The sequence below is a fragment of the Podarcis gaigeae genome, assembly GCF_964106915.1.
Source record: "Podarcis gaigeae genome assembly, chromosome: 13".
Classification (NCBI taxonomy): domain Eukaryota; kingdom Metazoa; phylum Chordata; class Lepidosauria; order Squamata; family Lacertidae; genus Podarcis; species Podarcis gaigeae.
In genome coordinates this window covers 6,960,275-6,984,104 of record NC_139689.1, presented here as the reverse complement: position 1 = coordinate 6,984,104, position 23,830 = coordinate 6,960,275, and the positions used below count along the sequence as shown (strand labels likewise).

Below are 23,830 nucleotides of genomic sequence, written 5' to 3'. Positions count from 1 at the left end.
GAAACGGTCTGGAAAGACGATCCTTTCTTCTTCGATCCTTTTCCCTTCCCTCCATCTCCACCTGAAGACAGAATTGCAGAGAGTGAAGGCTTGGAAAACTCAGGCAAGCCTCCCTCATCAAAGGCACAAGCAAATCAGGTCAATTTTGGTTTCTTTCCGTTTCTCTTCTTCTTTTTCAATCTTAACTTCAGTTCTCCTACACTGGTCTCCTTCCCAATGACGGTCATTGAAATCTCTCCTGTCATTGAAATCTCTTTAACTAACCACTACACTGCGCTGCTCTCATTTCCTGCAGTGCCACTTTGCTTCCTTCAATGTATTTTATTTTATTTTATTTAGTTAGTCATTGAATTGATATACAGCTCTATACCCAGAGGTCTCAGGGCAGTTCACGGAATAAAATCAAAATGTAAAACCACAAAATACATAATCAAAATAAAACCAACAACCCAATATACCCTCCACATAAAAAAAAGCTTTTAAAAAGGCATAGGATGTCAATCAAATCAACCAAAGAAACATTTTGGCCTGGCGCCTAACGATTTATAATGAAGGCGCCAGGCAAACTTCCCTGGGGAGAGCATTCCACAGACGGGGAGCCACTGCAGAGAAGGCCCCGTTCTAGTGTTGCCACCCTCCGAACCTCTCGAGAAGGAGGCACACGAAGAAGGGCCTCAGAAGATGATCTCAGGGTCTGGGTAGGTTCATAATGGAAAGAGGCATTCCATATGAGGTATTGCGGTCCTGAGCCATTTAAGACTTTATTGGTCTAAACCAGCACTTTGAATTGGGCCCGGAAACTAATTGTTAGCCAGTGCACTTGGACCAGGATCAGTATAATATGCTCGAACCGTCTTGCTCCGGTGAGCAACCTGGCCACTGAATTCTGTACCAGATGAAGTTTCCGAACCATCTGCAGAGGCAGCTCTACATATAACGCATTGCAGTAATCTAACCTTCAGGTTAACAGAGCATAGATAACAGTAGTTAGGCTGAAGCTGATGGAAGGCACTTTGGGCATGTAGCAACTAGGACTGGTAGAAATTCAGTTCAGGGTAGATTTTAACATCTGTGCTTTCTGAAACAATACGCAAACTGAAACGCAGACGGCTTTTAAATTTGCACTTATCCGCATTTTATGATGCTGCTCTCTGGTGTAATAACCGATACAAAAATGTGTATGCTGGGGGAAGGCGTGCACTGTGCAAAGACATGCATATATGTGTGAAAAAGAACACATTGCTTTAGTGGAAATTGCTTGAGTTAAAATACATTTTTGGAAGCCGCCCAGAGCGGCTGGGGAACCACAGTCAGATGGGCGGCATATACAAATTAAAATGATCATTGTGATGTTTTTGTCAGGCAAAACTGAATACTGAAAACATGCATCGCCGGGAGAAATTTGCTCTGAATGTTGACAAATTTCCGTGAGGCTTTTCTTCTAAATAAAAAAAAGATAAATTGCAAACTGAAACAGAAACGTAGGGAGGCTGGAAAAATGAGAAGAAACAAAGAGAACCCAAAGCTAATAGAGTCATCTGCCCCCTAATTTGGAGTGTTTTGGGAAATTAAAATGGCAGCCATGCACCCTGCCCCCGGAGTGCCCTGATGTCATGGCAACTGCCCAAGAATTCTGAGTGCTGGGCCTAGTTTTCTCCTTTCCTCCTTCTCCCTCTCTCATGATCGCCCATCAATCTGGCTGGGGCAGGTTCCACAGGGGGACACCCGATCTCAGTGATCATGTCATTACCGAGGAGGCAGGTTTAGTCATTGTCTGAGGACTATCCCTGCCTCCAGGTCTGGTCCTGACCGGAAGGATACTGGAATCAGCAAGGGAAACCCACATGACCTGAAAGTGTTGCTGTGCAACGCCAGGTCAATGATGAATAAAACCACTGCCATCCATGACCTGATTGTGGATGGAGGATTTGACCTGGCATGTGTGACAGAGACCTGGTTGGATGAAGCAGATGGGCCTGTCCTTGCTGCTGCTTGCCCACCATGTTTCTCTTACGCACAGCAACCCAGGTCATGTGGGCGGGGAGGGAGGGTTGCAGTGATTTTTAGGAAGTCATTAGTCTGCACCAGGCGTCCTATTGGGAAAACCCAGTTTTCTGAGTGCATGTTCTGGAAGTTGGGCAATAGGGGCAGTACAGGATTCCTATTGGTGTACTGACCTCCCCGCTGCACCAAGGATTCCCTGCCTGAGCTGCTTCAGGTCGTGGCGGATATGCTCCTGGAGACACCTAGCTTGGTTGTCCTGGGGGATTTTAACATCCACGCCGACACGACCTTACAAGGGGTTGCTCGGGACTTCGTGGAAAGCATGGCCTCCATGGGGCTGTTCCTGAATAAGTTTGGCCCGACTCATAGCCGCGGACATGCCTTAGACTTGGTTTTACCTCTATGGATGTTGGTGATCTGACACTAACTAAAAGCGAAATAAAAGAAGTGCCATGGTCAGATCACTTCCTGGTGCAACTGGACTTCTCTGTGGCCCGTCCCCTCTGCAGGGAGGTGGGACCAATTCGGATGGTCCGCCCCCGCTACTTAATGGATCCAATTGGCTTCCAGAGAGTGGTAGGGGATGTTTTATCCCAAGTTGATGGCCTTTCAGCTGATTCCCTGGTGGCCCGCTGGAATGCAGAGTTAACCAGGGCTATTGACTGTCTGGCTCCGAAGCGCCCTCTCCGATTGCATGGAGCCCGGACAGCCCCATGGTTTCCCCCGGAGCCGAGGGCGAAGAAACAATCGTTGAGGCAGCTAGAGCGCCGGTGGCGGAAAACTCATTCTGAATCAGACCGGTCTAGTGGCGCCCACCCTGTGGAACACCCTCCCTTCAGATGTGAAGGAAATAAGCAGCTATCCTATCTTTAAAAGACATCTGAAGGCAGCCCAGTTCAGGGAAGTTTTTAATATTTAATGCTGTACTGTTTTCAACACTTGATTGGGAGCCGCCCAGAGTGGCTGGGGAAACTCAGCCAGATGGGCGGGGTATAAATATTATTATTATTATTATTATTATTATTATTATTATTAGCCTCTTTCTTTCCATGGCAGGTATAAGCCTCCTCATAAATACCTCCCTGCGCCCTGCCCTTTTGTGTGGGGCTGTGTGGACCTCCCCTCCCAGCCCCAGATCGGCGAGGTATAAATAAATTATTATTATTATTATTATTATTATTATTATTATTATTATTATTATTATTATTATCATCTCACCAGCCTCCATGCTGGCGTAGCTGGAGAAAAGTGTAGCTAGAAGCTTCAGGGATGACTTCTGGTAGAGCCCCACCACGGTTTCGTTGAGGGGGTCCTTGTTTTTCTGCAGCCAGCCAAGGATGTTGTAGTCGACGGTGCCGGCGTAATGGATGAGGGAGAAATGGGCCTCCGGCTTGCCCTTGGTGTTGCGAGGCTTCCCAAAGTTGTTCGACTTGCCCAGGTGGTTGTCGTACAGCTTGGCCTTGAAGGTCATGTCGGAGGCTTTCGGAAACATACACTCCTCCTCCAGAATGGACATGATGCCCAGCGGCTGCACGGAAAGAGGGGGAAAACAGAGCCAAAGCAGCAAGTCAGGGAGACCCGGCTAACCATGGTTTCCTGTTGCATCCAAACTGGGAAACTATACCAAATAGTTCCCTAACAAGTCAGAATATGAAGCCAAATGGTTTAAAGTCGTTTGGAAGCCGTTAGCCGTAGTGAAATCAGATGAAACCACAGAAGGAATTGGAAGGACAGGGGGAAGAACCCAGAAGAGGTCGAACCATGACCCACCTCCCAGAAAGTGTACAGTAAAGCGAATTTATTTTAGCAAGCCACAACAAGGGTGCTAATGGCCAGTCCCCTTATATTCAGGGTTGTGTTACACAGTGGTAAGGGGCAAAGCAAATCTAGTAACTGGCATTGGGTGAAGAAATATTACTTGCCTTTAAAACAACAAACAAGTTTCTAGCCCTTAATGTGGCAGTGGTCTGGGCTGTGCTTCCACAATCACATCTCAGCTTAATAAATGGAGAGGTGCATGAGCTTCGTACAACCTCGCTTTCTCCCACCCCTTTCATGCAAACAAGGCAGGGACCCACAGTTAACTCTGGATTCCTGCTACCTCTGAACCAGGAACGATGCTTAATGGCTTCCTAGCACCTTAACAGCATAGCTTCATAGTCTGGCCTGTTAGTAAATTATTTACTAAGTTTCCCAGTTCAAATGTAATGGCAAACCACAGTTAACTGTTTCTTTCTGACTTGTTTGAAAAGCCTGGCAAGGAAACAGCAGCTACGTAAATGAAGTAAAGTTGCACCTGCACCTTTGTAAATACAGAAAGTATTCTGAAGATGCTCTGGCCCACTTCCAAATTCACACTAGCAATTGCCAAACCATTGTTTGGTGATCAGCAGTGTCCCCGGTGGACGCAGGTGGCGCTGTGGGTTAAAGCCTCAGCGCCTAGGACTTGCCGATCAAAAGGTCGGCGGTTCGAATCCCTGCGGCGGGGTGCGCTCCCGCTGCTCGGTCCCAGCGCCTGCCAACCTAGCAGTTCGAAAGCACCTCCGGGTGCAAGTAGATAAATAGGGACCGCTTACCAGCGGGAAGGTAAACGGCGTTTCCGTGTGCAGCTCTGGCTCGCGAGGTGCAGCAATGTCACGCTGGCCACGTGACCCGGAAGTGTCTCCGGACAGCGCTGGCCCCTGGCCTCTTGAGTGAGATGGGCGCACAACCCCAGAGTCTGGCAAGACTGGCCCGTACGGGCAGGGGTACCTTTACCTTTACCTTTACCTTTACCTTTAGTGTCCCCGGTGCTCCTGCATTCCCTTCCCTCTTCCATTCCACCCTCCCTTAGCAAGAACTATAATTTATCATGATGTCTGAACTGGCACAAACAGCTGCTGTATAACAAGGTTTTGCTCACAAACCAGAGACTGAAAACAGGAATAGATTCTGGTTTCAAATCCTGCTTTGAGAGTAAACCATGGTTAGTGGTAACGATGGTTTCACCAATTTGGATGTCATGGACTACAGTTCCCATCCACTTCAGCCAATGCTGGCAGGGGCTGATGGGAGTTGTAGTCCCAAACATCTGTGGGCACCAGGTGGGGGAAGGCTCAGCTAATTAATAAAGAGAGGGAAGGAGGGAAAGCGAGAGGCTCTGACTGGGTGAGGCTTGGAGGCAGGGCCAGATTTAGGTTTGATGAGGCCCTAAGCTACTGAAGGTAATGGGGCCCTTTATATGTCCAGCTGTCCTTTGTCAACAACAAATTGTCGCTGTTTTTTGTGTTGAATATATGCCATATGGTAATTTATGGACCTAACAGGTATCTAAAGCCACAAAACACTGTTGCTGCATGTAGGTTTTGTTTTATTTGTTTTTTATCTTATATTTTGGAAATGTACATCCAGTTTTTTCCCCTTTAATTTTTTTTGGGGGTGCCCCCAAGAGAGTGAGGCCCTAAGCCATAGCTTGTTTAGCTTATACCATATTTTTCACTCCATAAGACGCACCTGACCTTAAGATGCACCTAGTTATTAGAGGAGGAAAATAAGGGAAAAAAATATTCTGAACGAAAAAGTAGATGTATGATTTTTGTGGTTCATGCTGTGGCCACAGACATGTGATCTGATGGTGAATTTGGGGTGACCCAATGCAAAAATCCTGAGGATCCATGTGGATCCGTGCTTTGTAACCACATTTTTGCGCCATTGTGGCCCCATGAAACAGTGGGTGCATGATTTTTTGGGTGCAGGCTGTAGCCATGGACATGCTATGTGATCTGATGGTGAATTTGGGGTGACCCAATGTAAAAATCCTGAGGATCCATAGGCTTTTACCTCCCCCCTCCCAGGCAGCCTCCGCTAGCGACCCTTATCTCTCTTCTGATCCCACCGATCAGCTGTTTCCTTTCAACATTCCCTTCCCTCTTGTTTGCCTTGGTGTAGTGTCTTTTCCTTAGCTGGAGCAGTTTTTCGCTCCTCCTTTTCTTCTAATTTCTCTTCTTGTTGCTTTAGTCTTCCTGTTTCCCCCCTTTGCAAGTTTGCTGTCTTTTCCTCCTCCCTCCTAGGCAGCCTCCATTATCTCTAGCGTCCCTTATCTCTCTCCCTGATCAGCAAACGATCAGTGGCTTTGTTTCAACACCCACTTCCCTCTTCCAAAAAAAAAAAAAAAAAAGCATGATCTGCTTTTTGCCCCTGGGCAATTTGGCTCCAGGGACCACGCATTCGCTCCATAAGACACACAGACATCTCCCCTTAGTTTTTAGGAAGAAAAAAGTCCGTCTTATGGAGTGAAAAATACGGTACATAAATCCGGCACTGCTTGGAGGGCACTCCTGATCACCAAACCCCAGTTTGGGGATCAGCAGTGCAGTGCCTGTACCTCAAAGAGCCAAATAGGGCAAGACCTTGAATCTTCCCTGTTGCTGTTTTTTCTTTAGGTCCAAAGGATTGTGGGACAGAGGGGGCAAATTGAGAAACCAATGATAAACCCTTCCCCATCCTCCTGTTTCCCTGATCTCAGTGTGCAGGCGTGATTCCATCCCTCAGAGAGCACCTCATAACCACACCTTCTCAATGAGGTCGATGCAGGCCTGGAGGTCCATGCCGAAGTCAATGAAGACCCAGTCGATCCCTTCTTTCTTGTACTCTTCCTGCTCCAGCACAAACATGTGGTGGTTGAAGAACTGCTGCAGCTTCTCGTTGGTGAAGTTGATGCACAGCTGCTCAAAGCTGTTGAACTGAGACAGGAAGCAAGGAATGGAAACGAAATCAAGGACTCCAGCAATTTGAAAAACCAGTCTGCCCAGGGTTCAAAGCCCCACTCTGCTATGATGATGATGATAATGATAATGATAATGATAATAATTTATACCCCACTGATCTAGCTGGGTTTCTCCAGCCAGTCTGGGCAACTCCCAACAGAATAATAATAATAATAATAATAATAATAATAATAAAGCAATAAAACACGAAACATTAAAAGTTTCCCTAAACAGGGCTGTCTTCAGATGTCTTCTAAAAGTCAGTTAGTTGCTTATTTCCTTGACATCTGGTGGGAGGGCGTTCCAGAGGGTGGGTGCCACCACCGAGAAGGCCCTCTGCCTGGTTCCCTGTAACCTCACTTCTCGCAGGGAGGGAACCGCCAGAAGGCCCTCGGTGCTGGACCTCAGTGTCCGGGCAGAAAAATGGGGGTGGAGATGCTTCTTCAGGTATACTGGGCTAAGACCGTTTAGGGCTTTAAAGTTCAGCAGCAACACTTTGAATTGTGCTCAGAAACGTACTATGAGGCTGACTGGGCGACCTTGGGCATATCACAAACCCTTAGCCTAAGCTAGCCAAGCTGAGGACAGATGAGCAGCTCAGAAAACAAGTCACCCTTGGAAAAAACAAAACATGACAGGCTTGCAGTCTGCTGAACAAACCGTGTTCGCCCCCAATAGGAAGAGACCAGTCCTCCAGGTAGGGGATATCTACCTAAGGACAATGATCCTATCTTGCGGCATCCACCGCAATGTACTCACGTCAAAGATCTCGAATCCTGCGATGTCCAGCACCCCGATGAAATACTGCCGGGGTTGTTTGGTCTCCAATGAGTTGTTGATCCTGACCACCATCCAGCTGAACATTTTTTCATACACAGACTTGGCCAGGGCCCCAATGGAGTAGTACACCTGAGCGGAGGAGCCAGGGGAGGAAGGAAAGGAAAAGTGAGCAATGCTTCAGGAAAAGCAATCTGAGCCCCTGCGCCTGGTGGTGCCCTCCATATTTTTTTGGACTCAGCTCCCATCAGCCCCAGCTGGCACGCTTGGAGTTGCAGAAAAATACATAGGCAGCTGCAGAGCAGGCCATTGTGGTGTAGTGGTTAAAAGTGGTGGACTCATAATCTGGTGAACTGGGTTTGATTCCCCGCTCCTCCACATGCAGCTGCTGGGTGACTTTGGGCCAGTCACACTTCTCTGAAGTCTCTCAGCCTCACTCACCTCACAGAGTGTTTGTTGTGGGGGAGGAAGGGAAAGGAGATTGTTAACTGCTTTGAGACTCCTTAGGATAGTGATAAAACGGGATATCAAATCCAAAATCATCTTCTTCTCAGCACCAGATCCTGCACAAGCATGGCAGGGACTGATGTCCTGGCCAAGTAGAATACGTGAATGGAGCCTGGTCTTCTGATGGTAAATTGTTCAAACTGATTTTTAGTACTGTGTGTTTACGGTGTTGTAAGCTGCCCTGGGACCTCATGGCAAAGGGCAGAGAAGATTCCAGCATTGTGACTGCGGCTCGTGTTTCGTTAGCCCTCAGATGGCAAACGAGCAAAGTCACAACTAAAGAAGAATGGCAACTTAAACTGATGGAATATGTGCAACTTGTGGACCTAACACATAGAATAAGAGAACAAGAGGAATAGATGCTTAAAGAAGACTGGAAAATGTTTATCGAATATATGGAGGGAAACTGTGTTTATTTGAAAATGTGGGCAGCATTAAGATAAATTCAGCAGTGTAAATAAGTTTTGATGGATGTAACAATGGAACACGGAATGGTTTAGTTTATATAAAATATGCAGGGATTTGTGTTATGCGAAATGAACCATGGAAAGTGAAGAAGGGAAGTCATTGGTATTTTAAGGTTGTTTAAATGAATATTCTAAAATGTAAAAGAGAACATTTAATAAAAATTCTAGGAAAGAAAGACATTATCTTCAGCAGCATCAAGTTATATGGGCTCTGAGCAAGGAGTCCTGCTGCCTTCAGTGTGAGCACCTCTCTCTTTATCTTTCAAAGGCTGCTGAGTCCCCAGCCCCCCAAAACCACAGCATTTTTTAAAACGCCCCAGGGATGCAGAACTTCAAAGAAGAAGGCAGACTGTCCGCTCATTCCTTGACCAGTGGTTCTCAAAGGGAGAGGACGGCAAGGACCATCAAAGAAACATATAAACATTTTCAGCGTAGTGTAGTATCAAAATATTTCTTCTTATCTGGAGAGTATGGATAGATATCTTTTCAAAACCAAGCACTGCTAGGAGTCATTTATTTTCTGTTTTCCTCAGGTTATATACGCTTCAGGTTACAGACTCTGCTAACCCAGAAATAGTGCTTCAGGTTAAGAACTTTGCTTCAGGATGAGAACAGAAATCGTGCTTCAGCGGCGCGGTAGCAGCAGGAGGCCCCATTAGCTAAAGTGGTGCTTCAGGTTAAGAACAGTTTCAGGTTAAGTACGGACCTCCGGAACGAATTAAGTACTTGACCTGAGGTACCACTGTACTGTATTTATCAATTAGAAAATTGGTGAGGCACAGGGAAATTTTTATTCCAAAACTGTGACCCAGAGGGGAAAAATGTTTGTGAATCGCTGCCCTAGACCAAATGGCTCCTCAGTTCAATAGTTCCTGTGGTGACCTCTGTTTTAACCCCCACACCACCCAATTTTAGGTACCTCATACCACATTTCGTGACTTTGCTACATGACCTGACTGCAAATAAGCCTGATCCCTGCCATGGTGGCTGATGATGTTGAACTGGTGCATAAGGGATTTTATTTGCGGCCTCTGAACTGTTTGTTCTTTTAGTTTCAGCTGTCGAACTCAGGGTGGAGCAGATCGTCTGGGTGACAGGTGCACCCTGAACACAGCCTGGCACCCCCCAAACCCAACGCCCCAGGCAGTCATCTGGGTCACCTGCCCCTAAATCCAACCAGGCTCATTCCAGCTAAGCGGTTTGGGTTTTATTTAGAAAGGTTTCGATCCCTCCTTTTTTTAGAAGGGTTTCTATCCTTTATTATGACAACAACAATTCAACAACCCTGGGCCTAACATTACATTTCTATTCATGATTAATTAGAAGTTGGTTCTCCCCGTTTCCACAACAGTTTGTGATGTTATTGCTTGTTTGTTTTTAAAAAGTTCTCGTGGGAATTCATCCGCATTTTAGTGCTCCAATCTCCTAATATAAAGATTTTTGGGAATGCAACCTTGCCCAAAACACTCACGGCTGCAAAGCAACTTTCTCTAACGTAATGCATGCCAATGTGTTATTTTCACTAATATATGTACATTTTTGTGCATGTTAATTGTGATGGGATGTGGGAACCGCATTGCAAGATTAGGAGAAGTGCAAATTTCAAAGGATGGCTGTGTTTCGGTTCACGCATTAAATTTCATGCTTAAATTTCATGTTACAGAAAGTGCAAATTGCCTAAGTTTGCCTTTAAATGGAAACTGGGTCAAATTTCTCCCCATCTCTAGTCTGAACTGATGCGAATAATGAGGCCAGCACCATCAACGCCAGCAGCTGCACCCATGTCCAGCTTGCCCAATTGTAAATACCCTATAATAGTGTTTTTCAACCTTGGACCCCCCAGATGTTGTAGGACTACAACTCCCATCATCCCCTGATGTTGTAGGACTACAACTCCCATCATCCCCTGCTAGCTTAGCCAATAGTTAGGGCTGGTGGCAGCTGTAGTGTTACAACACCTGGGAACCCAAGGCTGAAGAAAAATGGCCTACCACACCCTCTGGAACCCGAGGCCCCGCTGCAGCGGGGCCTGCAAAAAGACATCCTCACCTGTTGGACATTTTGCCCCTTGGTGACATATTCATTGCCGACCTTCACCCGAGGGTGGCAAAGACCCTTGAGGAGGTCGGCTGAGTTCAGGCCCATCAGGTAGGCAGATTTATCTGCATCTGGGGAGGAAAGGAAATACGTATGGTAGATAATGCAGGTGGGATCCTATATTTTCTACTCCTGCAACTTATTTTTTAAGAGGTGAAGGCGTCTGTCCGTTTCAGCTTTGCTACGTTTCTCCTTTCTTCAATCTTAAGGTCAGTTCTCCACCTCAATCTGCAATTTTATTTTATTTTTTAAAGCAAGCCCTCACCAACAAATTTCTCCTGGTACTACACACACGATGGTACGTCATTTTGCCTAATATTTGAACCTCTGCAAAGCAATTCCCCCTAATTTAATGCATATTCCCCCATACATACATTTTAATATAAACACCATCCTAGTACAGTGGTACCTCAGGTTACATATGCTTCAGGTTACATACGCTTCAGGTTACAGACTCCACTAACCCAGAAATAGTGCTTCAGGTTAAGAACTTTGCTTCAGGATGAGAACAGAAATTGTCCTCCGGCGGCGCGGCAGCAGCAGGAGGCCCCATTAGCTAAAGTGGTGCTTCATGTTAATAACAGTTTCAGGTTAAGAACGGACCTCCGGAACGAATTAAGTACTTAACCTGAGGTACCACTGTATATGTATTCTTCGTGCACATGACTTGGCTGGAGAAATACAAAATTCAGAGAAGTGCTCATTTCTGAGGATGGCTGTGCTTTGATTGACGTATTTTCCGGAAAGCAAAAAGCAGGTCCAACTTTAAATGCACACCAAACCCCTTTTCTCCTCTGCCCCTGCTTCTTTCCCCTTCCGCAAATCCCTTTCCTGCTTCTCCCTGACATTCCCCTTCATCCGACAGATCTCTCCTGCCCTTTGCAAACCACACACCTTCGGTCCCATCAGCCTCAGCCTGCTCCTCCCGCTGTTTCTGCTTAAATTTCATGTTGCCGTAGTGCATGATGGCGCCAGTCAGCTTGTAAACCCCGACTTTCTCCTCTGGGGTGAAACCCAGGACATCAAAGGCACTCTGTGTATATATGGAAGGGGGGGGGGGAGAAAGAAAGAAAGAAAGAAAGAAAGAAAGAAAGAAAGAAAACGTCACCGAGGACGCTTCTCAAATTGGCACCATTCACTTTTGACACACACCTCCAATGCATTTCCTGCAATCCTGGAGCTGCCAGCAGGTGGTGCTGTTCCAGTTCTGTAGCCACAAGATAGCTCTCCCTTATGAAATACAGTGGTACCTCAGGTTACATACACTTCAGGTTACAGACTCCGCTAACCCAGAAATACAGTGGTACCTCGGGTTACATACGCTTCAGGTTACAGACTCCGCTAACCCAGAAATAGTACCTCGGGTTAAGAACTTTGCTTCAGAATGAGAACAGAAATCATGCTCCGGCGGCGCGGCAACAGCAGGAGGCCCCATTAACTAAAGTGGTGCTTCAGGTTAAGAACAGTTTCAGGTTAAGAACGGACCTCCGGAACGAATTAAGTACTTAACCCGAGGTACCACTGTATGCAGAAATGGAGAAACTTACCAAAAGAGTAAGAAATTAAGATAACAAACTTTTTATAAAAGAATGGAAATGGTTTATTGAGTATTGACAGATAAATTGTAAACAGGTCAGAACATTGGCAGGGTTATTGTAATAATCTGCAGTTTTATAAGAGTACAGTGGTACCTCGCAAGACGAATGCCTCGGAAGATGAAAAACTCGCAAGACGAAAGAGTTTTTTGTTTTTTGAGTTGCTTCGCAAGACGGTTTTCCCTATGGGCTTGCTTCGCAAGATGAAACATCTTGCAAGTTTGTTTCCTTTTTCTTAAAACCGTTAATACCAGGGTGCATCCGTGCTTCGCAAGACGAAAAATCCGCAAGACGAAGAAACTCGCAGAACGAATTAATTTCGTCTTGCGAGGTACCACTGTATATATTTAAAGGAGATGAATAAATGAGCAAATTAAGATGAATAAATGAGCAAATTAAGTTCATTTGGATATGCAGAAGATATCAAAAACAAATTTAAGGAACCGCAGAAAGAAGGAGAAGGAAGTCAAGCTTTGAAATGTTAAAATGATTGCAAAATTATTGAAATGTATAAACATGAAAAGCATTAAAGAAATACAAGATAGCTCTACGCAGGGAATGCTCTTCATCTTTTTCAATATGGCGCCCTGTGCAAGCCCAAATTTTGGCACCCCTAAATGGATCTTCTTAACACATGGGAAATGGCTGACGTCCCTTCCCCTCCCTGTGTTTATGCAAAGAGACTCACGTCTGTTGCCATCAGCTCGTCTGAGTCGTCGATGGAGGCCACAGTCACCTCTCCTTGGGAGATGTAGCTGTAGTCGTAGGGGTTGTTTGTGACCAGAAGCAGGTCTTTTGGGGAAAGAAACAGGGGAATGAAGAGGAGGGTTAACAGCAGACTGTGTTCGGGACATGACCCCCCAGAAACCATCGGCTCAAAGAAGGATTTGGTCACAATGTGGATATTTCATTTAAACCCATTTAAACTTATTGTAGATTTATAGTTAGACTTGTTATCGCCTGGTTTCGGAAAGACTCGCATCCTTATCAAACTGGCTTAGCAGAGATTGGTAACTGGCCAACAAAATACAGCGTAGCTGAAGGACAAAGGAGACAGCGTGGTTTGGTGGTTAGAGCAGTGTTTCTCAAACCTGGGTCTCCAGCTGTATTAAGACTACAATTCCCATCATCCTTGACCACTGGCTAACAAGGGATGATGGGCATTGTAGTCCAAAAAAGCTGATGATCCAAGTTTGGGAAACTGGGTTAGAGTGTCAGACCAGAACCTGGGAGAGACCAGGGTTCAAATTCCCACTTGGCCATTAAACTCACTGGGTGACTTTGGGCTGCTTGATGCCTCTCCGCCTAACCTACCTCACAGGGTTGTTGTGAGAATAAAATGGAGGGGAAGAAGAGAACCATGAGCTCCTCAGAGGAAAGATGGGATGTAATAAATAAATAATTTTACAACTGACTGGTACTGTTTTGTGGATGAGGTAAGAATAGCAATCCTGAATTTCCACGGACACATAGGCGCCGACTCCATGGGGCCTGAGGGGGCCCAGTCCCCTCAAAAATTCGTTTGGGGGGGCTCTGCCCCCCCCAATAATTTAAGAAAATTATTACCGTAAATTTCACTCTATAACACACAGATTTTTTCTCCTAAAAAGTAAGGGGAAATGTCTGTGCGTGTTATTGAGCGAATGTGTGGTCCCTGGAGCAGACTCGCCGGAGCGCAGGGGCAAAAATAGGCAAAAATCAGGCAAAAATAAGATCGGGCGGGCGGAGGGAAGGCAGAAGCTGCTGCTTTCCTGCATTCTGCCTCAGGGTCTTACTGCCCACCCGCTTCTGTTGCTGCATTTGCTCAAACTCAACAAAGAGCAGGGAATCCCCTGCCCTCCTGGCAAGCAGAGGGTTAAGGAAAGGATCGAGTCCTTCCTTCTAATTCTTTCCTAGTCACACTGCGTGCAGGCTCCAGCCCACCACTTCCTCCTCTCCGTGCTCTAGGGATGCAGGTGGGAGAGAGAGAGAGAGGGCTGGCTTGGGGGGGGGGACTTTTGCCTTCCTTTCCTCCCCCCACCCCGTTAAACTCCTCCCCTGCATTCTTAGCCAGCTGCTTCTCCGCACACCCCTCTTGTGCTTCTTGTCCCTTCTGTGTTTTTCCTTCCCTCCCCATTTAAAACGTGGTTACAAAGCATGGATCCACATGGATCCTCAGGATTTTTGCATTGGGCTACTCCAAACTCACTGTCAGATATTAAAAATCTTTATAAAATAGAGAATTAAATACATACAGAATGTTAAATTTTCAGTTTTGAAATATTAGTACTAGTTTAGTACTGTATTTCTATATTACTATAGTACTGTATTAGTTATTTTCAAATACTTAAATATTTTTAGGGTGTAAGACCCAATTAAAGCCCGTTATTTACATACAGTATTACAGTATTTACATACAGTATTAGGCATACTGTATTAATTTTATTAACTGTATTAAAGCATTAACTTTAAGATATTCTATTTATTTAATGAACCCACAGCCTTATTCAAAGTAAGCTTAAATTAGCTATTTCACTTATTAATCAAAGTGCTATTACTGTGTGACAGCAATATTTTATGTTTTATTCTTTTAATGATAGTTTAGGATTTATTTAAATATCATTTCAGTCTTTTCAGAGCTATATATTCACTGCTCTGTAATAGTCTAAGCATAATTGTTACTGTAACTTAAATTAGCTTTTTACGAAAATACCGTGCGTGTTTTTGTTTTGTTTCTTTTTTCAAAGCCAAAAAGTGTTTCAGGCTTGTCGAGTTTCCCGGAGTGTGGAGTTATAGAGAGTCGAGTTTTCGGGGTTCTAATGTTGATCATATGACTCTAAAATACTTTTAAAAAACTTTAAAACTCACTAATTTTCATCTAAAATTTAGAAAACTTCCCGGGGTAGGACCCCGGTATGGGCCCCCCCAATATTTTTTATAAGTCGGCGCCCCTGCACGGACATCAAGATTGTTCACACCACACTTTTCAATGCATTTCCCTTTCCTATACAGTGGTACCTTGGGTTACATATGCTTCAGGTTACAGACTCCTCTAACTCAGAAATAGGACCTTGGGTTAAGAACTTTGCTTCAGGATGAGAACAGAAATCTTGCTCCGGCGGCGCGGCAGCAGCAGGAGGCCCCATTAGCTAAAGTGGTGCTTCAGGTTAAGAACACTTTCAGGTTAAGAACAGACCTCCGGAACGAATTAGGTACTTAACCCGAGGTACCACTGTACTGCAGAAAGTTTGCTTGCTTTACTAGGCTGGCAGAGCCCTTTATTACTGCAGAGCCCTTTATTACTGCAATGTGCTGTTTGTGGGGCTGCCCTTGTATATAGTCTAGAAGCTGCAGTTAATGCAGAATGCAGTGGCCAAACGGTTCACGGGAACAGGCTACTGGCAACACACTACACTTCTGCTGTGAGATGGGTTGCCAGTTTGCTACTGAATCAGGTGCAAGGTTCTTGCATTAATTCACAAAACCCTAAACACCTCGGGACCAAATTCCCTTTAGGACCGTATGGGCCCTTATGTTCTGCCTCGATCACTGAGATCCTATGACGGGGCATTTCTGGTGGTTCCCCCATGCTCCAAAGGCTTGGTCAGCCTTCACTATGGACCAAGCCTTGAGTGCAGCAGGACCTGGCCGGTGGAACTCCTTGCCACTAAAGGTTCAGCAGGAATCGCCCCAGCCTTCTTTTAGGCATCCCCGAAAAGCGGTGTTGTTTAGACAGGCCTTTGAATTGTGAACCCCCTTTTAACTAATCAGCATTTATTTGATGTTTCTACTGATGTCTTTACGAATGTTTTTATTTACGCTATTATAAATTTGTTTACGGGATACTGCCTTGCTGTTGTTGTTGTTTTTTATGACAGAGCAGTCTATAAAATCTAAAATATCAATAAATAAATGTGCAAACTTAAAGTTCTGGTATGCACATGAATCCCTCTAGAGGCAACGTGATTCGATTACCAACTGGGAACTTTGGTATATACTCTGCCCCCTTATGGAGAAACACAAAACCGAAATACTCACCCAGAAGCTCTGGCTTCTTGTTGGACAGGATCTGGTAGAATATATGGTAGTTTCTCTCAGCTTTGAGCTGGAAAATCACCCGGGACTTTTCCAGGAGGTCTGAGAGAGAAGGGGGGGGGGCTGTGTGAAAACTGAACTGATGCAAGCTGTGTAAAATCTAGAACACCCACTTAGACCTTGCCAAAAAACAACAACAGAAAAAACACATAGTTGCACAGGACTGGCATATATTAATTTATATGCCTAGATGCAAATTTAGATATCACTACTATATATAAGTATTTATTTATTTGCAGCAACTGTTGCTTATCCTTTTAGGCTCTCTCAGAGCAGCGTACAAAATCAGTTCTAAGACACTCCTTGCCCTCAAGTGTAGCAAATGGGGAAGAGGGGAAATATCAGTTTTTTAATGGATGAAACAGGTTAGTTTCTTTTAGAGTTTGTAGAGATGGTTTCATTGCATTAGAGTTTGTTAAATTGATATTATTGTTATCAGAGCTTGTGTTTCTGTTTCATTCTGTTTTTACTGTGTACACCCCTCCAATGGCTTTACACCGTGAAGTTTCCTGTAAATTTGTTTTAATAATAACAACTGCTACTCTTTCTTAACTGGAGTATGTATGGCGGGATAAGGAATTTGAAGAGGATGGCAGGAGTTGCGAAGCTTTTTGGGCCAGTGGAATTTTTGGGGAAGTGCAGTGGGTGCCAGTCACAAGATGGCTGCCGTAGTGTGTGGCATAGCACAAGATGGCTGCCGCGGGGTGTGTGGCATAACACAAGATGGCTGCCGCGGGGTGTGTGGCATAGCACAAGATGGCTGCTGTGGTGTGTGGAATAACACAAGATGGCTGCCGCAGGGTGTGTGGCATAGCACAAGATGGCTGCCGCGGGGTGTGTGGCATAACACAAGATGGCTGCTGCGGGGTGTGTGGCATAGCACAAGATGGCTGCTGTGGGGTGTGTGGCATAACACAAGATGGCTGCCGCAGGGTGTGTGGCATAGCACAAGATGGCTGCCGCGGGGTGTGTGGCATAACACAAGACGGCTGCTGTGGGGTGTGTGGCATAGCACAAGATGGCTGCTGTGGGGTGTGTGGCATAACACAAGATGGCTGCCATGGGCATGTGACATAGCACAAGACAGCTGTTGCGGGGTGTGTGGCATAACACAAGATGGCTGCTGTGGGGTGTGTGGCATAACACAAGATGGCTGCTGTGGTGTGTGTGTGGCATAGCACAAGATGGCTGCCACAGGGTTTGTGGCTTAACACAAGATGGCTGCTGTGGTGTGTGTGTGGCATAGCACAAGATGGCTGCCACGGGGTGTGTGGCATAACACAAGATGGCTGCTGTGGTGTGTGTGTGGCAGAGCACAAGATGGCTGCCACGGGGTGTGTGGCTTAACACAAGATGGCTGCCATGGGGCATGTGACATAGCACAAGACAGCTGCCACGGGGTGTGTGGCATAACACAAGATGGCTGCTGTGGGGTGTGTGGCATAGCACAAGATGGCTGCCGCGGGGGACAGAAACACAGCTGGACGCACAGATCAGACGGACCAATCAAACTTCCCTTTGCAGTCTGACTTACAGGTTTCTATGTCGGCTGACGCCAACTTTCCCGTTGCCCCGAAGTGGATTCGGATGAATTTACCCTAGACAGAAAAAAAGAAGGCATGACTATGTGAGAGCGCTGGACTCTGATAAAGAAGTCTTGGGTTCAAATCATTCTCTAAGCTGTGAAGTTCACGGGGTGGCTTCGGGGTGCCAAGCCTACCTAGCAGGGGTGTTAGGCAACAATGCCGTTCTGAACTGTTTTGAGGGAGAACGTGAGACACAGAAACAGAACAACAGCAATGTTTAATTGCAATTTGGGTTGCTTTGCATGCAGAAGTTCACAGGTTTGATGCCGGCATCTGCAGGTTGGGCTGGGGGTGTCCCAGTCAGTGTGGACAATACTAAGCTAGATGGAGTCCTGGTCTGACTCAGCTTCCTAGGTGCCCAAGGGCATAGGCTGATATAATGGACGCACACCCCGCAAGCACCCTGGAAAACCGGGACATCCTTTTCCCCCTTGTGAGAGCATGCCAGCCATTTTGGGTGTTATGATCTCGTATGATTTCATGCCAACACCTCACCCTGAAAAAAGCACTTTTCTTGGCCTGGCGGTTTTGCACTGCACCCCAAAATGCACATTTTTGACGGCTTGTGAGAGCACAGCCCTTCAAAAAAGCATGTATTTGGGGCTCTGTGATTTCACGTGGGGTCTTGTGAGGGGGCATGGATGAGAAAACGCGTAACTCCGTTGTGGGATTCAACATGGAGGGCAGGCAGGGCTTCGATATTTGGGGGTCTTCCATACACCTCTCTAACCAGCCAGATTCACTCACAAATCGGGACGAGTTGTCGTTCCGCAAGGTCTTGGCATTGCCGAAGGCCTCCAGGGCAGGGTTGGCCTGGATGATTTGATCTTCCAGCGTCCCCTGAAAAAGCAGAGTGAACGGTTAGGGCAGCTTAAATCCACCCCCTCAACACATCTTCAGATCCCACGGCATGCTCTGTGGGGCACTGCTGTGGGGAAATTCAGAGCATGACAGGGTCCGCTGTGGGGAATTTTGCACTGCATGGTTAGGGCACTATGACGCCCGCTTTGAACAGTCATGGCTTCCCCCAAACAGTGGCGTAGCGTGGGTTGTCAGCACCCGGGGCAAGGCAAGTAATTTGCGCCCCCTAACCTGTGGATTTTAGGAGGGGCAGAGAGCTGCGAGTGCGAGCGCGCACCCCCAGATGTTGCGCCCGGTGCGGCCGGCCCCCCCCCCCGCACCCCCATGCTACGCCACTGCCCCCAAAGCATTCTGGGAGCTGCCTCTCTTTGCTGAGAGTTGTTAGGAGACTCCCATTCCCCTCACAGAGGTACAATCCCTCTGCCCAGAGAATTGCGAGGGAAATGGGGTGGGGTGGGGTGGGGGGTCCCCTAAGAACTCTCAGCACCATGAATAAGCCGCAGCTCCCAGAATTCTTTGGCGGGAAGCCATGACGGCTCAAAGCAGTACGAGACCTCCTAGTGGTGCAGCAATAAAACCATTGGCACATTCGCAAAGCTAAGCAGGGTCTGGTATGGTTTCCAGGTGGATGGGAGACAGCGTGTTGAGATTCCTGCAAAAGGAGTTGGACTAGACAACCCTCGGGGTCACTCTGTGATTGAAATGTACGATGTTAACGGGGCCTTAGCCAGCTATGCCAAGGGCCTAACTCTCCCTGGGGTGGGAAACCTGCGTCTGGGCTGCACCAATTTCAGATGTAAATGGGGGTTCCCGGAATGGATTCACATGCAAGAAAGCTAGCATGTCAGAAACCAGAGTTTCTTCACATCCATGCCTTCGTTTCAAGCAGCTCTCAGGGAAACTGAGTTCTCCAAAGGGCAACACGGAGACTAAGGAGAAGGAAGCTGGTTCCTGAGCTGGATATGCAAAGGGAGACATTTGGGGGCAGGCTGATGTCGGTGAGGCAATGCCCCATACACCCCAATGGACCAGCCACGGATGAGCACTCTTATACCGCTTTGAGAGTCATGGCTTTCCCCAAAGAATCCTGGGAACTATAGCTTAAAAGAGCGCCTTCCCCAATATCAACCAGCTTGGACCTTAAGATCAGCTGGTGAGGCCTTGTTGGTGGCTCAACCCGCCTGGCAGTGACAGGGCCTTTTCGGTGGTGGCTCCCCGTTTGTGGAATGCGTTCCCTGTGCCTCTCTTCCTCGTTACCGACTTTCCAGAGGAATTTAAGAGCATTACTCGGCTGGAAGAGGAGGCGGGAGGCCTTTGCGCAGGAGGGAAAGGCCTGCGCTTCGCACACGATCACAATCGCTCGTGGGTACCTTGTTGGTGTTGGCGGCATCCTTCTTGCGGTCGCCGATGGCAGCGATGCTGGCAAAGTACTGGATCACCCGTTTGGTGTTCACCGTCTTCCCTGCGCCGGATTCTCCGCTGGAATGAGGACAGAATACGACGGTGAGGCAGCCGGGCAGAGGGGAAGCCTGCGACTGCTTATGCAGTCAGAAAATACTTTGGATTTTCACAACATGCCAAATGGGGAGAAGGGGGTTATTTTGAGGCACTCACGTGATGAGGACAGACTGGTTTTCTCGGTCTGGAAGGAAAGAGAAAATGTAAGAATTGCCATGCTGGTTGAGATTGAGGACCGATGTCTCTGGCATTGAGCGGCTAACCAGAGGTTGCTCAGAAATGTTCACATGCAAGGTAAGGTGCTGAAAGTTGGCCCCCCTCTCTTTTACCCTTAATATCAGGAGGTCAAAGATAGAGTCCTCCGGAACATGGAAGTTCTATTGTTAGATGTCTTCAGTAAACGGGCTATGGGTTTCCCCAGTTCTCCAATTATTTATTTTAAAATGCCACTTATACCTTGTAGCAGTGAATTTGAGCATACAGTGGTGCCTCGCAAGACGAAAATAATTCGTTCCGCGAGTCTCTTCGTCTAGCGGTTTTTTCGTCTTGCGAAGCACAGCCATTAGCGGCTTAGCGGATTAGCGCTATTAGCGGCTATTAGCGGCTTAGAAAAGGGGGGGGAGGGGGAAAACTCGCAAGACTCGCAAGACGTTTTCGTCTTGCAAAGCAAGCCCATAGGGAAATTCGTCTTGCGAAGCACCTCAAAAAACGAAAACCCTTTCGTCTAGCGGGTTTTTCGTCTTGCGAGGCATTTGTCCACTGTATTATGAGTTGCATTGAGGAGAATTAGACTAGCTTTTTACTGCCCAGCACCTTCCAGATGTTTGAGGCTACAATTCCCCGGAGCAGATTAGCCAGGAGGGTTCTGGGATAACCGTGTCCCTGCTGCCACACAAAATAAAAACCCCACACAAGGGCAACGAATCCTTTTGTACCCGTCAACATGTATTGGTATGCGTTGTCGGAGATGGAGAAGATGTGGGGAGGGGCTTCGCTTCGCTTCTTGCCCCTGTAGGCGGCGACCACCTCAGCGTTGTAGACCGGCAGCCATTTGTAAGGGTTAACAGTCACACAGAAGAGCCCGGAGTATGTCTGGGGGGGGGGGAGAAAGGAAGAGGGAACCAAAAGCTAAGAGGGACACGCCAAGTTAGAATGAAGTGTGAACTTCATACCCTCCGACATTTATCCATTGAAAATAGGGACATCCCATTCCATCATTATAATTTTACTATTTATACCCCAGACATCTTTTTGGGTTGCCCCAGCCATTCTGGGCTACTTCCAACATACTGTATTTTTCGCCCTATAGGACGCACTTTCCCCCCTCCAAAAATGAAGGGGAAATGTGTGTGCATCCTATGGGGCGAATGCAGGCTTTCGCTGAAGCCTGGTGCGCACCGACCCCTCTCGCTCTCCAGGCTTCAGGAGAGCCGCAGCGCCAGCCCCACAAGGTCGGGGGACAGCAGGGAGACGGAACGCTGCCATCCCGCTGTCTCCTGATGTGGTTTGGAGGCTGCCAGCCCCGCAAGCTCCGGGGACAGCGGGGAGGCGCAGCGCGTCTTCCTGCTATCCCCGGACCTGGTCTGCAGGCTGGCGGCGGGGAGAAGAGCACTTCTCCCGCTGCCGGCCCCACAAGCGACTGGGGAGGAAATAATTCCCCCCCCTTTATTTCTCCCCCAAAAAACTTGGTGCATCCTATGGGCCGGTGCGTCCTATGGGGCGAAAAATACGGTATATAAAAACTTACTATATTTTTATTAAACATAAAAAACCCTTCTCTATACAGGATTGTCTTTAGACGGCTCAGGGGTCAGATGGCTCCATACCCTCCAACGTTTCTCCAATGAAAATAGGGGAATCCTAAGGAAAAGTGGGACATTCCAGGATGAAATCAGAAACTGGCTTCTCTAAATCAGGGACGTCCCTGGAAAACAGGGACACTGAAAAAAAATTGAAGATCTAGCAAAGAAACCATAGTTGACCAAAGGGGACTACGATTCCCATCAGCCCCAGTCAGTAGCTAGACTACAAATCCCATCAGCACCAAGACAATCACTGTCACCAGTTGGCTGGGCTGGTGGTGCTGATGGGAGTTCTAGTCCAAATTTTTTGAAGGGCATCTAGATGGTGGGGAGCCCTCCCTCCGGACTTACATAGATCATCCAGGCGGCGTAGCGCTCCTTCAGATTGTAGAGGACGGCAGCTTCGTGCAGGAAGGTCAACATGGCCATGTCTTCAATTTTGTCGAACTTGGGCGGGTTCTGCTGGTGGACGTCCGCCTCCTTCACTGTCACCGTCTGGAGGAGTTTTAGCAGAAACCATCGTCCAGATCCCACAATCAAAAACACCGACCCGCCAATTCCCATCAGACCTTTAAGCTTCCAGAACATCTCCTCCATCCCCTTTGGGTCCTGATCCTGGTTATCTGGCCTTTGACAGACACAAAAGCCACAGCCTCATTTCCGCTGTCCTCTTCGAACATTGCCAGTTCGTTGACTTTACACTATCCTGCTCTCCTCAAAAATCATCAGAACGTGAGAAAAGCCTGCCGGATCAGGGCCAAAGGCCCATCTCCTCCACATGATACCCGCAAGCGACACCTGAGCGCACTCTCTCCCCTCCTGCCATTTCCAGAAACTCATTCCTGCCTCTGGCCACAGAGGCTGAAAATAGCCATGGTTAGCTTTGTCCTCCACAAACTGGTCCACAACCCGCTTTTAAAGCCATCCAGATGGGCAAGCTTCACTGCCTCTTGTGGCAATGAGTTCCGCAGTTTAACAATGCGCCGTGGAAAGAAGCACATTCTTTCCCCTGCCCCAAATCTTCCAATATTCGGCTTCGCTGCAGACAAGCGTCCTCACAAACATGAACCCCTCCTTGGCCCATTGACCTTTCTTGGCAATTGCTCTTCCCCGTTTGAGCCCCAAGGATTCTCATTCCATTAGGGGACGGGCTCTTGCTTTGCACCCGGATGGTCCCAGGTTCAATGTGGCTTAGGGCTCTCGTATTTATGGAAACGCCTCTCCTGGTCTGCCCCACAGAGGACCTTAAGGTCCATGAACAACCATAGTTTAGAGGTCCCGGGCCCTAAGGAAGTCAGACTATCCTCCACCAGGGCCAGGGCCTTTTCAGTGATGGCTCCGACCTGGTGGAATGCTCTGTCCCATGAGACCAGGGCACTTCAGGATTTAACCTCCTTCCATTGGGCCTGTAAGACAGAGCTATTCTGCCTGGCCTTTAATTTGAATTCAGCCTGATCTTTTATTTCCCTTCCCTCCCCCTCCCCTTTTTATGAAGATCACTCGCTCTGAGACCCCACAGCAAATTCTCCCCTGGCCTCCTCGCTGGCCCAAGTAGGACCAATTCAGCCAGCTAGCCCTGGGGATTATCTAATGCTTATTTCCCCTAAATTGATTTTTGAATTTTATTGTTATTCATGTTTTTATACTGTATTTTATGCTGCTTTTATAGCTAAGTGTTTAAAATTTGTTGTCAGCCGCCCTGAGCCCAGTTTCTGAACCAGGAAGGGTGGGGTATAAATAAAATTATTATTATTATTATTATTATTATTATTATTATTATTATTATTATTATTATTAATTCCTGGTGCCTCCAGATACAGCTAAGTCCTGGACAGCCTCTGCCATTCAGTGTAGACA

General features: G+C 47.1%; 1 protein-coding gene across 1 annotated transcript in view; it reads right to left on the bottom strand.

The window, feature by feature from the left end:
* LOC310830879 (myosin-6-like) overlaps positions 1-23,830 on the bottom strand; it is a 44,806-nt gene that overhangs the window by 17,446 nt on the left and 3,530 nt on the right. Inside the window, exons 4-17 of the mRNA XM_083710712.1 lie at positions 22,325-22,468; positions 21,107-21,263; positions 20,328-20,355; positions 20,084-20,192; positions 18,600-18,692; positions 17,801-17,864; positions 16,210-16,308; positions 12,881-12,984; positions 11,492-11,630; positions 10,550-10,668; positions 7,509-7,658; positions 6,555-6,725; positions 3,223-3,532; positions 6-61 (exon numbers count right to left, since the gene is read on the bottom strand). Coding sequence (XP_083566838.1) covers positions 6-61; positions 3,223-3,532; positions 6,555-6,725; positions 7,509-7,658; positions 10,550-10,668; positions 11,492-11,630; positions 12,881-12,984; positions 16,210-16,308; positions 17,801-17,864; positions 18,600-18,692; positions 20,084-20,192; positions 20,328-20,355; positions 21,107-21,263; positions 22,325-22,468 — 1,743 coding nt within the window. The remainder of the gene's footprint in view (positions 1-5; positions 62-3,222; positions 3,533-6,554; positions 6,726-7,508; positions 7,659-10,549; positions 10,669-11,491; positions 11,631-12,880; positions 12,985-16,209; positions 16,309-17,800; positions 17,865-18,599; positions 18,693-20,083; positions 20,193-20,327; positions 20,356-21,106; positions 21,264-22,324; positions 22,469-23,830) is intronic.